Genomic DNA, 17,938 nt, shown 5'->3' on the forward strand with positions numbered 1-17,938 from the left:
CTCCATCTCAACACCGTCCTTGAACATCTGTGAAGTATTGTACAATGGCTGGAATATTTGACACTCCCCGGGGTGGAGGTACTCTGTTCCTGGGTGGTCAGAAGATCAGTGGTGCCGACATTCGGGACCAAAACGTCCTCGCAACCCAAGCAATCGCCAATGTCGTTAAATCGTCCTTCGGTCCATCTGGACTCGACAAAATGATGGTCGATGATATCGGAGATGTTACCGTTACCAATGATGGTGCCACAATCCTAAGCTTACTCGACGTCGAACACCCCGCAGGAAAGATACTTGTCGATCTGGCGCAGCAACAAGACAAAGAAGTCGGCGATGGTACCACATCTGTTGTGCTCATTGCAGCGGAGTTGCTACGGAGAGCCAATGAGTTGGCGAAGAATCGAATACATCCCACAGTGATCATAACCGGGTATCGACTGGCACTGAGGGAAGCCGTCAAATACATGCAAGAGAACATCAGCACGAAAGTTGAGACATTGGGAAGAGACAGCCTGGTCAACATTGCCAAAACATCCATGTCGAGTAAAATCATCGGTTCCGATGCAGAGTTTTTTTCAAACATGGTGGTCGATGCTATGCAATCGGTCAAGTCGGTCAATGCACAGAGGAACGAGATAAAATACCCGGTCAAGGCAGTCAACATCCTCAAAGCCCATGGCAAGAGCGCCACTGAATCAATACTGGTAAAAGGCTATGCTCTGAATTGTACAGTCGCATCTCAGGCTATGAAGACTAGGATCACAGACGCAAAGATTGCTTGTCTAGACATGAATCTGCAAAAGGAACGGATGAAGCTTGGTGTTCAGATCACTGTCGAAGACCCTCAACAGCTGGAAAAGATTCGTGAGAGGGAAGCCGGCATCGTTTTAGAACGAGTGGACATGATTCTGAAATCCGGTGCAAATGTGGTGCTCACAACCAAAGGCATTGATGATCTTGTCCTGAAGATGTTTGTTGAGCGAGGGTGTATGGGTGTACGAAGATGCAAGAAGGAGGATCTGCGAAGAATAGCAAAAGCGACTGGTGCAACTTTGATCAGCACACTATCCGACCTGAACGGAGATGAGAAATTTGAAAAGGAGTCTCTTGGCTATGCAGAAGAAGTCGTTCAGGAGAGAATCTCCGACGATGAATGCATCTTGGTGAAGGGAACAAAGGCTTTTTCATCAGCCTCGATCATCCTTCGAGGCTCGAATGACTACCAACTAGACGAGATGGAGCGATCAGTCCATGATTCATTATCCGCAGTTAAACGAACTCTAGAATCTGGCAGCATTGTCCCTGGCGGTGGTGCGGTGGAAACAGCTCTACACATCTATCTTGAGGAGTTCGCAATGACTGTGTCCTCGCGTGAGCAACTGGCTATCGGAGAATTTTCACAGTCACTCCTCATCGTCCCCAAAACCCTCGCGGTCAACGCAGCCAAGGACTCCTCCGAGCTCGTGGCTCAATTGCGAGTGCGACATGCCCTCAGCCAACGAGTTCAAGATGGCGATGCAAACGAGCAAGAGAAGGACCTCGCCAAGAAACGACAGTACAAGAACTATGGCTTAGACCTGATGCGCGGGAAAGTGGTCGATGTGGTGAAGATGGGTGTCCTGGAACCGAGCATGAGCAAAGTCAAACAGCTCAAGAGTGCCGTCGAGGCATGCATCTCCATCATGAGGATAGACACTCTGATCAAGCTCGATCCTCCGGAGCCACAAGATGACGGCCACGGGCATTGAGGCAACACTTGAATCCAAGAGGGATAGACAAGACTTGGCACGAAACTGAACGATTGATGTATGAGAAGGCTACTCGATGAATGAGCCAGTCGACACCACTTCGTGTTCAATGACACTCCTCAGAAAGCTTGAGCAACAGTAATTTTGTCCCCAAGCGAGTTCTTGGCCAATTTCGTCCGAGCTATCCTTGTCGGGCGCACAACTTCTGTAGTCTGGGCGCAATCGAGTGGACTGATTGGCAAAAGCAGAGGCGCGTTCTGAACTCTCCGCAAGGGAGAATACAGAGGCAGCTTGCCTACCTACCCACTTACATATCTCCGACTTCAGATGGAGATAGCAACTCAATGACAAGGGCTAAGGCTAATTGAGCGAAAAGGAATAGCAGTTGATAGAACAAAAAATCGAATCCGATGCCAGACCTCACCACTGTATGCAAAGTGCTGCGGCTGGTTGATCGATCGATCGATCGGTCGGGACGAAGTCATGCATGCAGAACCATCTCCGTGGTATTGCTCTTGAGATATGATGAACAGGTGATGATCCTCCCCGTGATACTGTAATCCCCCCTCCTCCCGTTCCGCCATGCACCTCTCGCGTTGTCCAACAATGCCTTTGATTCTACCAAACAGCAAGGAATGCCTGTCTGGAGGCGAATGGGGTTTGATCGTTCTTGGTGCAGTGCGAGAAGGCTATAAAATCCGCGTCAATAGATCCCATTCGTCATCATGCTGTATTCATAATGTTCACCTATATATACATGCCCTCCTCGCCAGAATAGGAATTCGTCATCCCTTATTACCCATAGCCCAACTCTAGCCCACTGATCCCCATCTTGTTTCCCAAACACCCTTCCTCAATCTTCTGTCAGCCCCATTCAACGCAAGCACTCAAGTATCCAAGCCTCTGGACTTAAGACACCGAGCCAAGACCTCCTTGACAGCCTTCTCGCTATACTGCTCCCAGGTATCATATAAGCTGATCATCTCCTGTGTGCCCTCAATGACGCGCTGGATGTCGACGCCGGACTCGACCAGGAACTTGATCAGGCTCTGCATCTTCTCGGACTCCTTGATGCGCGCGATAGCTTGCTCTTTATCGCTTTGTGTTGCGGTGCCGGTGCCGCCGTTGGAAGAGGCGTCTTGTGATTGTTGGGGTATGCGGGCGGGCGCTTTGCCGTTGACGTTACTGGGGTTGTTTTGAGATTGGGATGCTCGTCCGGGTTGTTGGCCGCCAGATAGTTGCAGGCTTCCGAGGACGTTATTGAACGATGCGGACATGCTCTGGCGGCCGCCGAGGGAGGAGAATGGTGCTGAGTCGGGGTTGGCTAGTGTGTCGTGGGGTAATGGGCGGAGCGTTCCGGTCGCCCTTGCGGTGGGTAGGAAGACAACGGCAAGGAACATCGCAATCACGGCAGTGAGGTGTGGAGGGCAGGTCAGAGGTAAGTCGGTCATGAAGCTGTCGTTGATGATAGACCATGCCAGTCCGAGCTCGTCGTTGCTGAGTTTTAGGCCCTGATTCTCTTTGAGTGCGATCAGTGACCGGTACGGGTGCCAGACGATCAGCTGAGAACGCATGTCGCTAATAAGACAAAACTCCATCTCGCCGAGCCTGGAAACGTCTCCGGGCACGAACTCGGGCCATGATTGCCGGGCTTCAGCGGCGACCAGCCGTATATGGTGCGGTGACTCCTCTGTTTTGGATGAGAGGTAGAATGCCGTCGCCACCAGTAAATATAAGTTCACGTTCTGCATCGGCGTAGACAAGAAGTAGCGCTGCAGGTAGACCAAAGCTGTTGCGACACATTGCTGTCGAAACTGCAGCCGTTTGGCCAGTTGGAGCAGCCTATCGCGGATGAATATAAAAACATGTCTCCGATCCGGATATGGGTACTGTTCAAAGACTTTGGCGTTGGCCTTCTCCAAGTCGTCCCGAATTTGCGCCAACTTTTCCGGGGTGAATGTCCAAAATGTTCGTTGCGTCGAGGTCCAATAGTTTGCCGCCATGTCCAGTGCAGACTTTCCTATAGGCTTGGTAGCAATTAGGATGAGGGATGGCTTTCAATCACTGTGGTCCTAATGGATGTTGTGAAAAGACTGCAGGCATTAAACAGTTGAAACGCGCGGCGTGGGCGACTTGTGTCCATCCATCTCCGTCAATGTCTGCAATGAATTCGGATTGGCAGCAAATAAAGCTCAGCAGGCTCTGGGATGCTCAACAATCTGGTAGTTCCCACGGCCCAATCGCTGTATGCGGCGAGGAAGTGGTTGTTCGGCATTTCTTCGTTGTTTTCCACGTGTCATCCGCTTCGGGTTAGACTCAGCCTCGCTTGATATTGGCCATGAAGTCCTTGGACGGATATACACCCTTTTCTTGATCCAGTAAACTATTTTATATGTGCATGCATTTGCTGGTCATCAACCTGGGACTAACACATGGATTCGATGACAAAGAACGTGAGAGAATCAATTCGTCCCACGGGTATCTAAACTCTAAAGACAAGGAGACCAGCCATTCGCGCTCGCCATGAGCTTCGATGCATTGCATTTTTTCAAGAACCATAAAGATGAAACTTCTGACACCTTACTTGATGTCCAGTTCTCACAATTTCATTCATTCTCATCAGAATACAATATACCCGTTTGCATTATTTCAACCCCGTCAAAGGTCAGGGTCAACAATATCTCCCAACTGACTCTCCATGTCATCTTCGCCATACCGCGATGTAAGGATGGAAGCACCGTCCCAAGCATCATCCGTCATTTCAGGAGTGTTTGCCTTTAGGGCTTCATCTCGGATCTGCATGGCGACGATGGCAACACCTAGTGAATTCCACACATCTTGGTCTTTCTGGCTGAAATCTAGATCGATAATCGTCCTAAGGTAATCATTGGATACCGGTTGTGAGATAGGTTGTGAGCCCGTTTGGTTGTGCGTAATTGACTTATCGGCAGTGAAGGGACTGAGAGTCATGATTGCGAGGACTGATGAGATAAAGACTAGTCCAAATAGGGTGGGGATATCAGAGCTGTCCTGAACTGCGTCAATGGGATCGCATGGGATGAGTTGAGATTCGTGAGGCTCAATAGTTGGATGAACCTTTGCCGCCTTTCGATGCCGATCGGCAAGTTTATGCAGTTTATGGGCCAGTTCCTCGAGTGTCTGGAAGGTGGAGTGGCCTTTGCGATGTGTCACAATCACATGGGTCGGAAGAAACCTTGTTAGAGAGTTTGGTCGTAGCCCGACATCTGTTAAAGCCCAGTGCAGATATCTCTTCACTATGCTCTGCAGAATTCTCTCCCTTCGAACACCGGGGCTCACATGGGTTCTGTCACGAACGTCATGACCGGCTTCAAGGAGTCTGCGAAGTGCATGTGCAGCTCTGAAGTGATTGTCTCTCATATTCTGGATCAGAGGAGGGTCTATCGAATCTTCGTGTGCAAAGATACTCAGCGGGAGAGTATCAAAGTCTATCATCCAGTTCTGAGGCAACAAGGGCTGAAAACCTCGTTTAGCGAGACGAAAGAAAAGTTCTTGCTCTGCCTCGGACCATTTGCCGGATTCGGCAGGAAGTTGTATGGACGCAGCATGACGCCTTGCGGCTTCCATCTGTTCCTCATCCAAATCTTCTGGCCTTCGCCGAGTCATCCCGGTCGTTAGGAAGGATATTGCATCGTCGTCTCTTGGCTGATAACTGGGATCTGTGTCACTTGGCACCTGCACCGGCGTTGCGGGAGGAGGCATCATAGCCCGATCTCTCTCCGCTTTGGCTAAGGCTGTTGCTGACTGTCTCGGGAATGTGCTTGGTGAGAAATGAACAGGATCATCCTCACTAGAGTAAGGAATGAAGTCTGGTCGACCCTTGTATAGCCTGCGCCTTTTGGAACTTGGTGTATAGTCATCTGCATCATCATCATCATCATCACTGTGATCGACTGCCTTCCTCTTTCTGGGCTGGAAACTTGGTTTCACGTTGCTTGTCGAGACATTGGAGGATTGCTCAGAGGACGAGCCAAAGGAGAATATACTGGACACAAATCCTAAGGTGGATTGGAGAAGTGATTTAGCCATGACGGCGGACGTAGAGGGAATGAGTGTACTCGGTCAGTAGGCTCGAATGTTGATCAAGGACCAGTTGTGTGAGAAGGAAGTAAAGTGACGAGGTGGACAGGCTGCGTCCAATGGTTTCAAAGGTGAGTCAAAGGGCTTCGTGTGACTACCTGGTGGATAACAGAGGAGCACCAGTACCTTATCACTCCAAGGACAATGGCGGTCGGTAGAATTAAGAATGCAGGGTTACAGGTAATGATGAATGGCAGGAACACATACGATTCAATTAGTGCTGGGTGTTGGGCGGGAGGATAATTCGCCTAGTCGCGTGAGACATGGTGTGGACGCAAATGGAAGAGTGTGTGCGTGTTAAGCTGAACACGGAAAGGCAGAGATGGAAGATGGAGGATCGAGGTTGGAGGATCGAGAGTGTTTGCAGCCTGAGGCCTGAGGCCTGAGGGTCACCGAATTGGCGAGAGACGCGGACGTTACAAGGAGTTGGATATTATGACGCCTATCCACAGATGCGGATGCATTCCATTTGCAGGGAAGTCACGCCTGATCTCGAGGAGCCTAGCCACGGGTAGTGCCTGCCACGGCCCACTACTACAAGTACTCGTAAGTTACCCAAGGCGCGTCCACAGCCAGTAGGCTAATCCCAGACAGGCCTAGGGTGAAACACTTCACCGGCAGGGTCACGCCCAATCACGTGCACGCCAGCATCACAACGTCGTGTTTGGTGCCTCCAAACGACACACAAACCTCATCACCATTCTTCTACCAAATCGTCCCCTTGTAGAATTCCAATGGACGCAGCTGAGCATGATCTCGATGCCAAGCTTTACAAAGCTTCTGCTGTTCTCTTAGAAGAGATCAAATACAAGGTCCCCCTGCTACTATTCCGCCCACACACGCCACACAGGACACCGCGTCGTCAGATCCTGGACTCAAAGTGCGAAGAACTGAGGCTTTTAGTAGGGAAGAATTGCAATGTAGGTGAACCGTAGTTGCTGATATTTTTCTAGCTTGATCGCTTCCAGGAGTGGCCTCAGCTACTTGATCCCTCCCTTGCCAGTCTTGTGCAACTCTTGGCCAACAGCTTTATTGAATATCTTGCAAATTCAAAGGAGCACTATGGCCTTAGTAGGCGGAATGGAGCTGCTACGACATCTCCCCTTCCACGGGCAGTGTGTAGGTTACTTTACGCCTTCTGCAAAGTCAGGGGCTACAAGGTGATCGTGCGGTTGTTGAATAATGAACCCAGATACCTTGCCACCATGCTGTCCACCTTCCGAGCCTGGAACACACCTTCCTCGGGAATGACTTGGGAAGAAAGCTACATAATGCTGTTGTGGTTATCGCATTTGATGTTGGCTCCCTTCGAATTGGCGAATATGTCAATTGAGAAATTGAATGTCGTCGAGCCTGACTCGAGTCTTCAACTGGGAAATCTGCCTGGCATCGCGGCGGATGTCGTCCCTCTTGCGATTGCCCAAATTGGAAGCTCTGGCAAAGAGCGTCAAGCCGCAAGCACTTTGCTCGTCAGATTGGTCCTTCGCAAAGACATGCAAATGCATCATCTACCTGCCAAGATTGTCGAATTTGCTGTACAGCAGCTGCTATTCAACAATGCACTGGTTGACGTCAGCCCATATCGAGCCCTTGGCCTTTTATCGCTGTTGTACGGCATCCTGAATTCTGGTTCGGACAGCGAGACATCCCCATTTCTTGAACTAGTGTTCCAATGTGCGATGAGGATTGCCAGCTCTCACAACGGTCATCATAAGGCTATCAGGGATTTTGCTCCAGCTAGAAAGCTATTGTTGAAGATCATGCGCGTCATACTTACACATGGTATCTCATTAAGTCAAGGCAACGAGCCAATGCTTGAAGACGTGCTGAACCTGATGTTAGAAGAGGCAATCCAGTACTTTATAGATACACTGAGCGATAAGGATGCCCCTGTCAGGATGGCTGCTGCCAAGGCACTCAGCATCATCGCACTGAAGTTGAATGACGCCATGTCGGCAGAGGTCATTGAAGCAGTCCTAAGCTCTCTGCAGGAAAATGTGCTCTTAGTTGATTATAGGACTCAGAAGCTTCTACCTCCCACCGACGGGGTCAGCTCCGCGTCAAGTGGCATGAAGCGAGACATCAGTGCTGTGGATCCTTTGAAGTGGCATGGGTTAATGCTGTCCCTCAGCCACTTCCTCTTCCGTCGTTCTCCACCTCCTGTTATGCTTACCGATATCATTCATGCCTTGATCTTAGGTCTGGAGTTCGAACAAAGGTCATTTATTGGTACTTCAGTCGGAGTCGGAGTTAGAGATGCTGCTTGTTTTGGTCTCTGGGCCCTGGCGAGAAATTATAGTACCTCTGAACTGGACTTAGTGAAGGTTTTCAGCTATGCCGAAGCAAGAACACTAGGTTTCGGCGACAACCACAGTGTCCTGCAGCTGCTCGCTTGTAAGCTGGCAATAGCCGCATGCTCCGATCCGTCGGGGAATATAAGACGAGGCTCATCAGCCGCACTCCAAGAATTGATTGGTCGACATCCAGACACGATTGTCAATGGAATAGCAATTGTTCAGACAATCGATTATCATGCTGTTGCTCGGCTTTCGCGTGCAATGATTGAGGTCTCCTGCCAAGCAGCTACGCTCGACCCATTATATCATCAAGCATTATTCCAGGCTTCAACAGAATGGAGAGGCGCTCGTGCAGTGGACGCTAATCAGAGACGCTGGGCTGCCACAGTTGTGAAGATTTTAACGAAAGACATGGGTACTCAGGACCAGTTATGCTTCGTTCATGCTGTTCAACGCCAGCTTCTAGATCTAAAACCACTCAACACTGGCGTCACGGCGCAAGCCCGCCATGGATTACTCCTTGCTTTATCTTCGGGGATCGACTCGCTTGCAGAGAACGACCCTGCTACGGGTCTACCGGCATTCTGGGCTATAGATAGCTCATCTTTTGAGTTTGGAAAATTCGCGGGCAAAATAGATGGTCGACTTTCGAGCGATATTGAACTCGTCATTGAAGGAATGTCAACCTTGATTGGGACAGTTGCACGCTTCATACCGGAGGATTTTGAGACGCAAAAGCAATCATGGATCCCGTCGGCATTGGCTATTCTACTTCAATGTACAGGGTCAAGTGGGAAGGATTTCGTTGTGGAGGCTACTTCGAACGCCAATTTTCAAATGTTCAAGCACTTGCCAGACAGTGAAAATGGCCAGATATTGAACAGTTGGCTTGACCCTGCCGCACAATCCCCCGCTTTGTATACGAGCAGAGGGAGAATCAGGACACTGGGGTTGGTCCACGGCTATATCGCGGCTGGAGGGCGAAATCCCGAGCTGCTGCACAAAATCCTTCAATACTTGCTTGGAGTCATCCGAGGCGTATATAGGATCGAAACCAGGGTTGACGCTATGGAGGGCCTTACGATAGTTGTCTCTGCTATCAAAATTTCTACCGCAGAAGATGCCCTTCTCATCAAGGATGCGATAACAACAGGCTTGATTGATTACACAAATGATCAGAGAGGGGACATTGGTTCGACTTTGAGAGTACAAACCATAGAAGCGGTCGATTCTTTCCGCAACAATCCACATACAACACGAGAAAAGAAAGAGGTTCTGGAAGCAGTCATGCCGATCGTCGTGAAACTTGCATCTGAAAAGTTGAGTAGTGTCCGCTTTCGGGCATGGAAGTGCGTCGAGGCATCCCTGTTGAACACTTCTGTCTTCGACAATAACGAGACCTTTGAGTATTTGACTGAAGTCACGACGGTGAAATACTTTCAAAATCTACTTCAGCTACTCCGTCTCGACTCGATTAGAGAATCGCTGGTTCTTGGTCTCATCTCCTCCGCCACGGCAGGTACCGAGGATATTTGTCGAGCTGCGAGCAATGCGTTTGTTGCGCATTTGCAGAGTCTACCACTAGTATCACGACAGACTCTAGTACGCCAGATATCGACGCTGGTTCTAGAACAGCTAGGTTCAAAGATCCAAGAAGATGACAGGGCCGTTCTGCCCCTGCTCGGGTTCATGTGCTTCCTCATCGACCAGGATGCATTCGCGCAAGAGCTACTGGCACCAGTTGGCCCGTATGACATCCTGATAACTTTAACCAAACTGCAAACGCCCACCTCTTCACTTCCAAGGTTCGAAGGTCTGCTGAATTTGTATTCGCGTCTTCTGAGCCTCTTCCCGGCTGCATCGAGCCAGCATGTGCAATGCCTCGACAAACTTACGCGACAACTCCTTCACCGTTGGCCAAGGGTTCGCAACATGGCGGCAGACCTTCTACACCTACACAAACCGAGCGAGATACTAGTATCGTGTAATTGGAACGGAACTCTAGCGGCGAATAAAGCAGCAGTATTGGAGTTGAGAAAGGCTCTAGGAGTTACGGGGAAGGCGGTGGCCGCAAATGGATAATCGATCATCACATCCTCGACACAGCTCGTGCCAATCGTGCTGGAAACTACCAATCATGCTAATCTAACAGGGTATCGACAGGTTCGCGCAGCCTTCGACAAATGTTCACTGCCAGGAAGACAAAGAAGTACTCCACAAAGTGCCGTCAATACGCTGGTCACCGCAGATTCGCATCTTCCCCAAGACTGAGTATGGGTTTGAAATGTGTCGTGCTCGACCAGGGCCGATACAAAGAAGTATCGTTATCTAGAATTCTGTTCCTGGTCAGAATACGCGAGTTGCAGTAGTGTCGCTGTTGTGCGGGAGGTCACGCCATCCGAGGAAATCCCCGGCGAGCCGCCCAAATCCACACCGCGACCACTGTTGGACTAGCAGCAGTGTACTGTTCATAATATTGCATGATTGGCTACAGAACCAGACCACCAAAGCTACGTCAGCGACCCGTATTCACTAGAAGCGGTCCCCTGATGACTGATCACGCAATATCAAATCACAACTACGGGCATACTACAGGGAAATTTCGGACCGAGGGACGAGGGAAGAGGGTAGAGGGAAGCAAAAGTCACAGAGACTTACGGGATCATTAGTTCCATGTCCCCTAGACGAAAGGACCGGCGTGCACATCTCCGGTGGCCAAAAGGAATCATCACCAATCTTTGTTCAATACTTACGTGTGAGGGACACTTGTTTGAACTGGTCTTACGAATGCTGAAGTGGAGGAGAAGCGCTAGGTGAGAAGGCAAAACCATCCGGGATCTTCCTATTGACCCCAGACGTGGTACCCACGAGGGCTAACCGTTTCTAGTCTCCTAGGAGACCCTGGAATTGGCATTTTCAGCAAGCGATTATTGCGTGAGAGCAGTGTATGTATCTGGTTAGCTGGGAGTTGGTCATTGGAGTATAGAGACCCTACATATCGTGTCGAGGTCATGTGTGGATGAGGGAAATAGACGACCGATGGAAGATTGGATAAACTGAACAGATGGGTGAGTCACGGAAGGATGATACTAAGGCAAGCGGATCAGCCGGCTCCCTTCCAGTAAGAAACCTCGTCAACGGCTCCCTCCCCCCGGATGGCTTGTCGTCAGAATGAGATAATTGCTCAGAACCTTACTACTAAGAGCGAAGGAAGGCCGAACGATTGTCGTTCTCGGAGTCAGATATCCGCGAACCGGATAGATTCTCCGGTGACAGGTGCAAACCGCAGGCGCGTTCGGAAATCTCTGTCACGTGAAACCTTCCACGTGATTCAAACCCCAGTCTTCAAGAATGGTGGGGCATTGGTTGCTCGCGCATCGACGGGGCGAGTCGAGAGGTCATGAGGACATCATCTGCATGGGGGCCATATGTGTGCAGTCCATCGGCATATTACATTTAGGTGCACGTGAACACGTCCTCCCCCAGAGAGCGCCGTATGACACCGAATACGGGCTGGGTAAGACACTGCTTTTACCCAGCCACGCCTCGCTCTCCCCAAGCAATATGTATGGCTAGGGAAAGCCTGGCAGCCGTGGCTGAGGCGCCGATCCCCCGTACATACCCGTGCGCAGGCTCCCCGATCATTCTGTGGATCGATTATTTCCCAGGTCAAGGAGCACGCTTCGCTGATCGTTCATCAAGCAAATAAAAGGAGGGCGCATTGACCGGATCAGAACTTTTCGGCGCGAGGTTGGAGTTGCCGCAATCAAGCTAGGAGCGTTTGGTGCTGTGGCAGTCTGGCGGATCATGACGACGATCGACCGACTTCAAAGTCTCCAGTTTTCTCGGAAGGCCTTAAAAACTCTTCTTTTTTCTAGGTTTTGACTGTGGAGAAAGGTCGGGCCGCGGGCCAAGCTCAGGTACGCAGCGCGCTGCTCAAGCCTCTTGTGTCCACTTGGCGGGGTTGTGCGAAAAGGGAAAGAAAGCTGGAAGAGGGAGGGGTGTTTTGGTCTACGTAATTTGTTGGTTTTCTAGGCTTAAAACTTGGAACACCAGCGATGGAATTGAAGGCACAGCTGCTGCTATGGAGATGTGGTGATGATATCTCATGGAAAGACTAGAAGATATTAGAAAGGATACTTGGAATGTTTTCATCTGGTTATCATGATATGGGTATGAGGTAACTAATATTACAGTATCGTCCAACCTTATCATCCATTTGACATCTTGGACGCATCCACGACCTGCTCGGCGCTTGCGCGGCCGATATCCATTGCAGGCCTTACTTCCGACTCTTGGTATAGCCGCATCTTCCCAGATAAGAGATTCGTAATTCGTGATTCATGGCACTCGTCCGCTATGATTGTATGAATCCTGCGCGGCAGGAGCTATGATCGATCCTTGTCGTCCATACTCCCCCTATACACTTTGGCTCTTTCACCAGGAAAGAATCGAGTACCGACTGTTTAATAAAGTCGTCCTAACCAAGGAGATAGGGGGGGTAGAGTAGGACAATGCATCGTATGCGTCCTTGGGGTCATATCAGCACTTGATATGACCACCTGAGGTGTAAACGTAGGACATTTCGGATGTCAGCCACTTTTGTAGCAATCGCCATTGTAAATTCGTAACGCTGAATCGCTCGACAATGATGTTGAAAGTAGTCTCCACCTGATCGAGACCAACGCAGGAAGAAGTCTCAGTCATCGCTATCCACCTCCACGGCCGTCTCTCTGACCGTCACAGGGCGATTGTGTCTCCAGCTTTGATTCTTGATGTCGTAAGTAGAGCTTGATGTTGGAGGTGGAGGAGGTCGTCTCCTTGGTGCTGGGACCGATGTTGGCTCGGGCTCGTTCTCTACAACCATCGTGCTCGTGATTTCGTAAGTCTTCGTTGTATCTTGGCTGTGGCCAGACCATTCATTGGATTCATCCTTGTCGAACTCAAAGACAGCAACTTCGCCTACGTCGCAATCAGAGTCAAGGTCCTCATCTGAAGCAGAGTCTTCGAAGGGGTCGGATTCAATGACAACTGCTTCCGTTGGCACGGCAGTTGTGCGGCTCCATCGGCGCACATTATCAATTATGGTGGCGTGAGCGACTAGTCTTGCTAGATCCGGGGTTTGACGACGTGCTTCTCGATCTAGTTTGACTGAGGAGAGGTGATAGACCTTGTAGGCCGTGATGGCAGGATTGGATCCTGAGTGATTCGTGGAAACCATTGTTATTGCAACGTGAATGTGATTATCAGAGCGATTGATTGTTGTGTTACGTATCCTGTGGATGTTGTTGAGGTTCTGGATGACATAGAAGGCCTGGGGAGGTGAAGTCAGGTATATGTAGAAGGAGTGAAGCTAAAAGCTATGCCCAAACCAGGAAGTTCCAGCAGCACACCATGGGAAAACAAGCTAGGATCATGGAAAAGGCGGAAGTGACGGTTGCAGGCGTTGACCTTGAAACTCAGATTGGACATTTGTCTATGTCAGCGGAAGTGGACTGGGTGTTGCAAGGCTAAGCCTGAATGAGGGGGCAGGCGTCGTAATGATCCAAGAGCCGGGGGTGGCTGTGGATCAAGGATCAAGCGGCCATCGGATGACTTATCCAACTTGGCATCTTCTTCCGGCCTGAGACTGGGGTGATCTCGCTTTTGTTTTAGGCCTGATGGCCGAGTGTTTTCCCATTGGATTTGCTTTCTTGATCAATACCGTGCGACTCCGAGGATTGAAGACTCCATGCATCTGATGCCGCGGAAGAAGAAGGTGAACAACTGAGGCCACGAGGCCACAAGGACACAAGGCCACAAGACCTTGGGCGTCTGGGCAATATGGTGTGACCAAGAAACTTCCAAGATTCTGGACCATTGTGTGTTGGGCTGAATGTTCTCCAGGAGCAACACCGTTAGGTTTTTGGCAGAACTTGGAAGCTGGCGGGGAGTGAGGCCAATTGAGACACGGCCAGTAACGTGATCTGGCGATGGCGCACCGCAACTTCCATTTTCGATGACGTCTTGCACTCTTTGGGAAGGTGCGCCTTGGGTCTCGGTGGGTGTTGGCACTTGGCACTTGGCGCTTGGCAGGTGGGTTGGACTTCCAGGAGGGAACTCCACCTGAAGCCCCCAAGCAACTTCCCAAGCAGGCGGTCCTAAATTGAGGTTAGTTCACCTCGGTCGGTTGGGTTAGTAATACACCGCAATCCTCGCTCTACAAATTGAAGGACAGTGTTTGTGCTTCTAAGCAGGGCACATGTCACTCCACTGCTGACATTCGTATCCCTTGCACGGCTGAATGATACTGTCCGCTAAAACAATATAATCTGCAGGCACAACACATCTTAGTTGATGACACCCTCGACAATGTGAGCTTAACATTGCTAGGCTCAGCTAACACTCTGACTAAGTACTTCTGTCAGCCCTCACTTCTCCGAGAGGTACACTTTGTGAGGGTTTCAATAGGAGCTTGTTCAACTACTATAGTACCTGTCTAACAAGGACGTTAAGCTAAGGAGAAGAGAGAAAGAAGTCCTACTACTATCCACAAAGGAGATATAATCTCCTGGGGTGGGTCGATCCGGTATCCTGAGCAACCATTGATATCACGTGATATCGTTCGGCTGGACAACTGTACGGTCGAATCTAGACATCGCTGGTTCTTACCAAGACAGCCTACGGGTTCAACCCGTGACACTCTTCACGTACAACTTGATGCTCGAATTGACCAACACCGTTCCATCATTGCGCCCCTCGCGAGGAATGAGTTCTCAGTCCCTACCCGCCTGGGTACCTACCACGTAAGGATATAAAGAACAACTTATTGATCCAAACTACGTTGGGCCAGCGTCCCTCAATTCCCTCTCCACGCATTGTCACCTAGTCAAAGTTGGACGTCATTTTGGAAAGTTATTCAACCTAGACTTTGCACTCTTCCCCAATTTCCTCATCACTTAAACTTTTGACTCTTGATTTTGTTAACTTTGGAAGCCATTAGATAAATTCGTATTTCTAGCTAATTAGTGAGGAAATAACAATCGATCTGAGGCTTTCAATTTAGAGTCCATGTGGAAGGAAGCAGCGGTTTTGCGCGAGAAAAAGGGTGGAAAACAACGATGTGGTGCACTCTGGAGGGGCAGACTATTTAAATCTGAATTCGGGCAGCGTCCACGTGACCAGTGAGCTGGCACCGAAACACATCAGCCAGCAAGAATGATTGAAACTACGCCCTACGTAGAGCGCAAACCTTTGGACTAGCAGGAGAATAAATGTAAATCCACCTCCTCAGAGCTCTGCACGTAAAAATGTTGTCTAGTAGAGAAATCCAATGAATAGGCCTCTCGACGAGTTTAAACATCTAAAGTACGAGCTCTAGGGCTGCGGCCGCCATCCTGAGCACTATTGCTAATGAAACCAGCTCACAATCTGCGATTGCGGAGACGCGAAATAGAATGGGAGGATATTGGTGTTCTGATACCTATTGCCTGCTCAAACGTATTGATGATGCGTAATCCAGTGGGACACATGCGGACCAGCAAGATAATTTACCAGGGAATACTCTACCCTTCACCACCTCTATTTTGGTGGGAGCCTTATACGTTTCTCAGCCGGAAGTACTTGAGACGTTTTTTCATATACTTAGTTTCTTTATAATAAGTCCTTGAACATATAGCCATTGGTATATCAAAATTATTGTATTAGCTGGATAACCTACGTGATATGATCGTTAAGTACGGCGGATTATAGGGCAAAAGTAGGGGTCGGTGTTCAACGAATTCTGACACCCGCTAGGTTGCACGCCGTGCCATATTGAGCTTGTGTCAGCACTTCTTGCGAACATCTCAGCCACCATGCTGCTCTTACGCCGAGCAAATTTCGCAGGACACTAACCGAACCATCTTAATAACGGTTGTGCGAAACGAGTCTATGAAACGAGTCTATTGAATAGCGGTTGTTGCAGTGTTGGTCTGTCCTTAAAAGAGCAGGCTCCCGCAGGCCTTGCAATGCACGTTTCAAGCCATGGAGTCTCAAATGCCCACAGAACCCAGGGAAAGAGCGATGGAAACCTACAACATCCATTTTCTCCCCACGGTGCAGTGTAGCTCGTTCAAGGCGCGGGACGTGTTTTTGCAGCAATCTGAGGCCAAGTCACATGCCGCAAAAGTCTCTCATACGAGGCTCAGGCGACAGAGCAGACAAATAGAAGCGTCGGGTGGTAGCATGGGCACTGTCGGCGGCTCCACTGGTGAACATTGGGGAATACAGGAGAACTTGAGTCCAGTCAACCCAACTTTTAGTGCTCTAACAAAACCGATCTACATTCCCGGTAGTATTGGATGCGGAGGGTTAGATCCCTTTCTTGTCATCGCCGATGATCTTTCCAAGAACGATTGCATGCAACTCCAGTCTTGTAAGCAGGCGCCAACGCAGAAATTGTGGCTCTATGCTAATGTGGTAGATCTCGTCGCGAATACCCAGGCTAACCACCTCGAAGGCCATGGACCGTCTCTGTGCCCAGTGCGCGATATCCTATTACCCAAGTTGGCCATGTCCTCTACGATGGTTCAGTGCTTGATGCTTATTTCAGACTTGTCACTTGGTGCGAGCCGCTTACTCATACATAGTCGGAGAAGTAAACTGATCGACAAATTGAGAAAGCTGGTCGAAGAAGAAAGCGGGTTTTTGCAGCGTTCTACGGCGGCAACACTCGCAACAATGATCGTTGCCGAGTACCGAGACGGTGATTTTGACGCGGCCAGACGCCACGCTATAGCTTTGCATTACTGGGTACAGTTGCATGGAGGATTTGGCATCATTAGGACTTTGGACTTCTTTACCGGGATGTGCCTACTCAGTACTTTTGTTTACTTTGGGTTCGAGTTTTTTCCACATCAAAATGCCCTAGATTGTGCTTTGGCAAGAATGGAGCTACCGACCGGATATATGATTCCCACTCTGACGAGATACTTCTCACCTTCGGACGAAGGAACCCAAATAGCAGTCTTGTATGCCATGAGCAGCATATTAGAGCAGAATGTGTCTGGATTCGTGGATCAGCTGGATCAATGTGTGGGCAACTATGGAGCCATCCCACCGGGCGCAATGTTGTACATGATAGGAGAGTCGATGATGAGACTTGGACAATGGCCAGCTTTCCAAAGTGATAAGACTATTGAGTTTGTGAGACTGCTGTCTCTCGCAACCAAGAAAACACGGTTGACGGTAGCGAGAACGTTGGCTGCGAATCTAAAAGGAGTAATGACTCAGGCTGTTGACTTGGACAGATTGAAGGAAGAGATACGGGCCCGCTATTTGAGGTGCCGAGCCAAACGACCTCAGGATCAAAACAACGAGCCACGAAGATTCGAAGAGGTTGCTCAGATGAGAAATTCGAGTAGAAGACTCTTCTTGACACGAGATATCGGTGGTAATGGCCAGTATATCACTACGAACACATCTTCCCAGCATCCCAGGAAACTGCGGTACCCTATGCGGTGCCCCATGCGGTAGCTTCCGTGTTAGACTATAAGAAAGTACTCGTCATACTCCGCATTCACATAGACGTTTCCCATTTTGCAAGGAAGGCAAAAGAGCTTGTCAGAATTCCATAGCTTGTGCGTAGAAACCCACAACCTAGGGAAGCCAAATCAGGATATGTTGGCACATCATGGCGTGGGCTTCTCCAAGAAATGTGCAAATTCTTTCAGCCCGAAGCTCAAGGGATCCCAATAATGAAATATTAGGACTTTTGAAAGCGACATGGGCTCTTTCTCTAAGCGCGAGGCCGTA

The 17,938-nt window shown here is 49.7% G+C and overlaps 5 protein-coding genes across 5 annotated transcripts; 2 read left to right on the forward strand and 3 right to left on the reverse strand.

Moving 5' to 3' along the window:
• Positions 1–44: 44 nt before the first annotated feature.
• On the forward strand, positions 45–1,748 carry A1O9_08520 (T-complex protein 1 subunit alpha; the record flags this gene model as incomplete). Its single annotated transcript, XM_013402905.1, has 1 exon — positions 45–1,748. One exon carries the CDS (start codon positions 45–47, stop codon positions 1,746–1,748), a length of 1,704 nt encoding a protein of 567 aa, XP_013258359.1.
• Positions 1,749–2,635: 887 nt separating this feature from the next.
• Positions 2,636–3,751, reverse strand: A1O9_08521 (uncharacterized protein; the record flags this gene model as incomplete). Its single annotated transcript, XM_013402906.1, has 1 exon — positions 2,636–3,751. The coding sequence occupies one exon, from the start codon at positions 3,749–3,751 to the stop codon at positions 2,636–2,638; it is 1,116 nt and encodes a 371-aa protein (XP_013258360.1).
• A 655-nt stretch (positions 3,752–4,406) lies between these two features.
• A1O9_08522 (uncharacterized protein) lies at positions 4,407–5,816 on the reverse strand (the record flags this gene model as incomplete). The annotated part of the gene is made up of 1 exon (XM_013402907.1): positions 4,407–5,816. The coding sequence occupies one exon, from the start codon at positions 5,814–5,816 to the stop codon at positions 4,407–4,409; it is 1,410 nt and encodes a 469-aa protein (XP_013258361.1).
• A 1,256-nt stretch (positions 5,817–7,072) lies between these two features.
• A1O9_08523 (uncharacterized protein) lies at positions 7,073–10,246 on the forward strand (the record flags this gene model as incomplete). Its single annotated transcript, XM_013402908.1, has 1 exon — positions 7,073–10,246. The coding sequence occupies one exon, from the start codon at positions 7,073–7,075 to the stop codon at positions 10,244–10,246; it is 3,174 nt and encodes a 1,057-aa protein (XP_013258362.1).
• A 2,617-nt stretch (positions 10,247–12,863) lies between these two features.
• A1O9_08524 (uncharacterized protein) lies at positions 12,864–13,367 on the reverse strand. The gene has a single exon (XM_013402909.1). It carries the CDS (start codon positions 13,081–13,083, stop codon positions 12,874–12,876), a length of 210 nt encoding a protein of 69 aa, XP_013258363.1. The 5' UTR covers positions 13,084–13,367; the 3' UTR covers positions 12,864–12,873.
• Between the last annotated feature and the right edge of the window lie 4,571 nt (positions 13,368–17,938).

This window comes from Exophiala aquamarina (genome assembly GCF_000709125.1).
Source record: "Exophiala aquamarina CBS 119918 chromosome Unknown aczIA-supercont1.7, whole genome shotgun sequence".
Lineage (NCBI taxonomy): Eukaryota > Fungi > Ascomycota > Eurotiomycetes > Chaetothyriales > Herpotrichiellaceae > Exophiala > Exophiala aquamarina.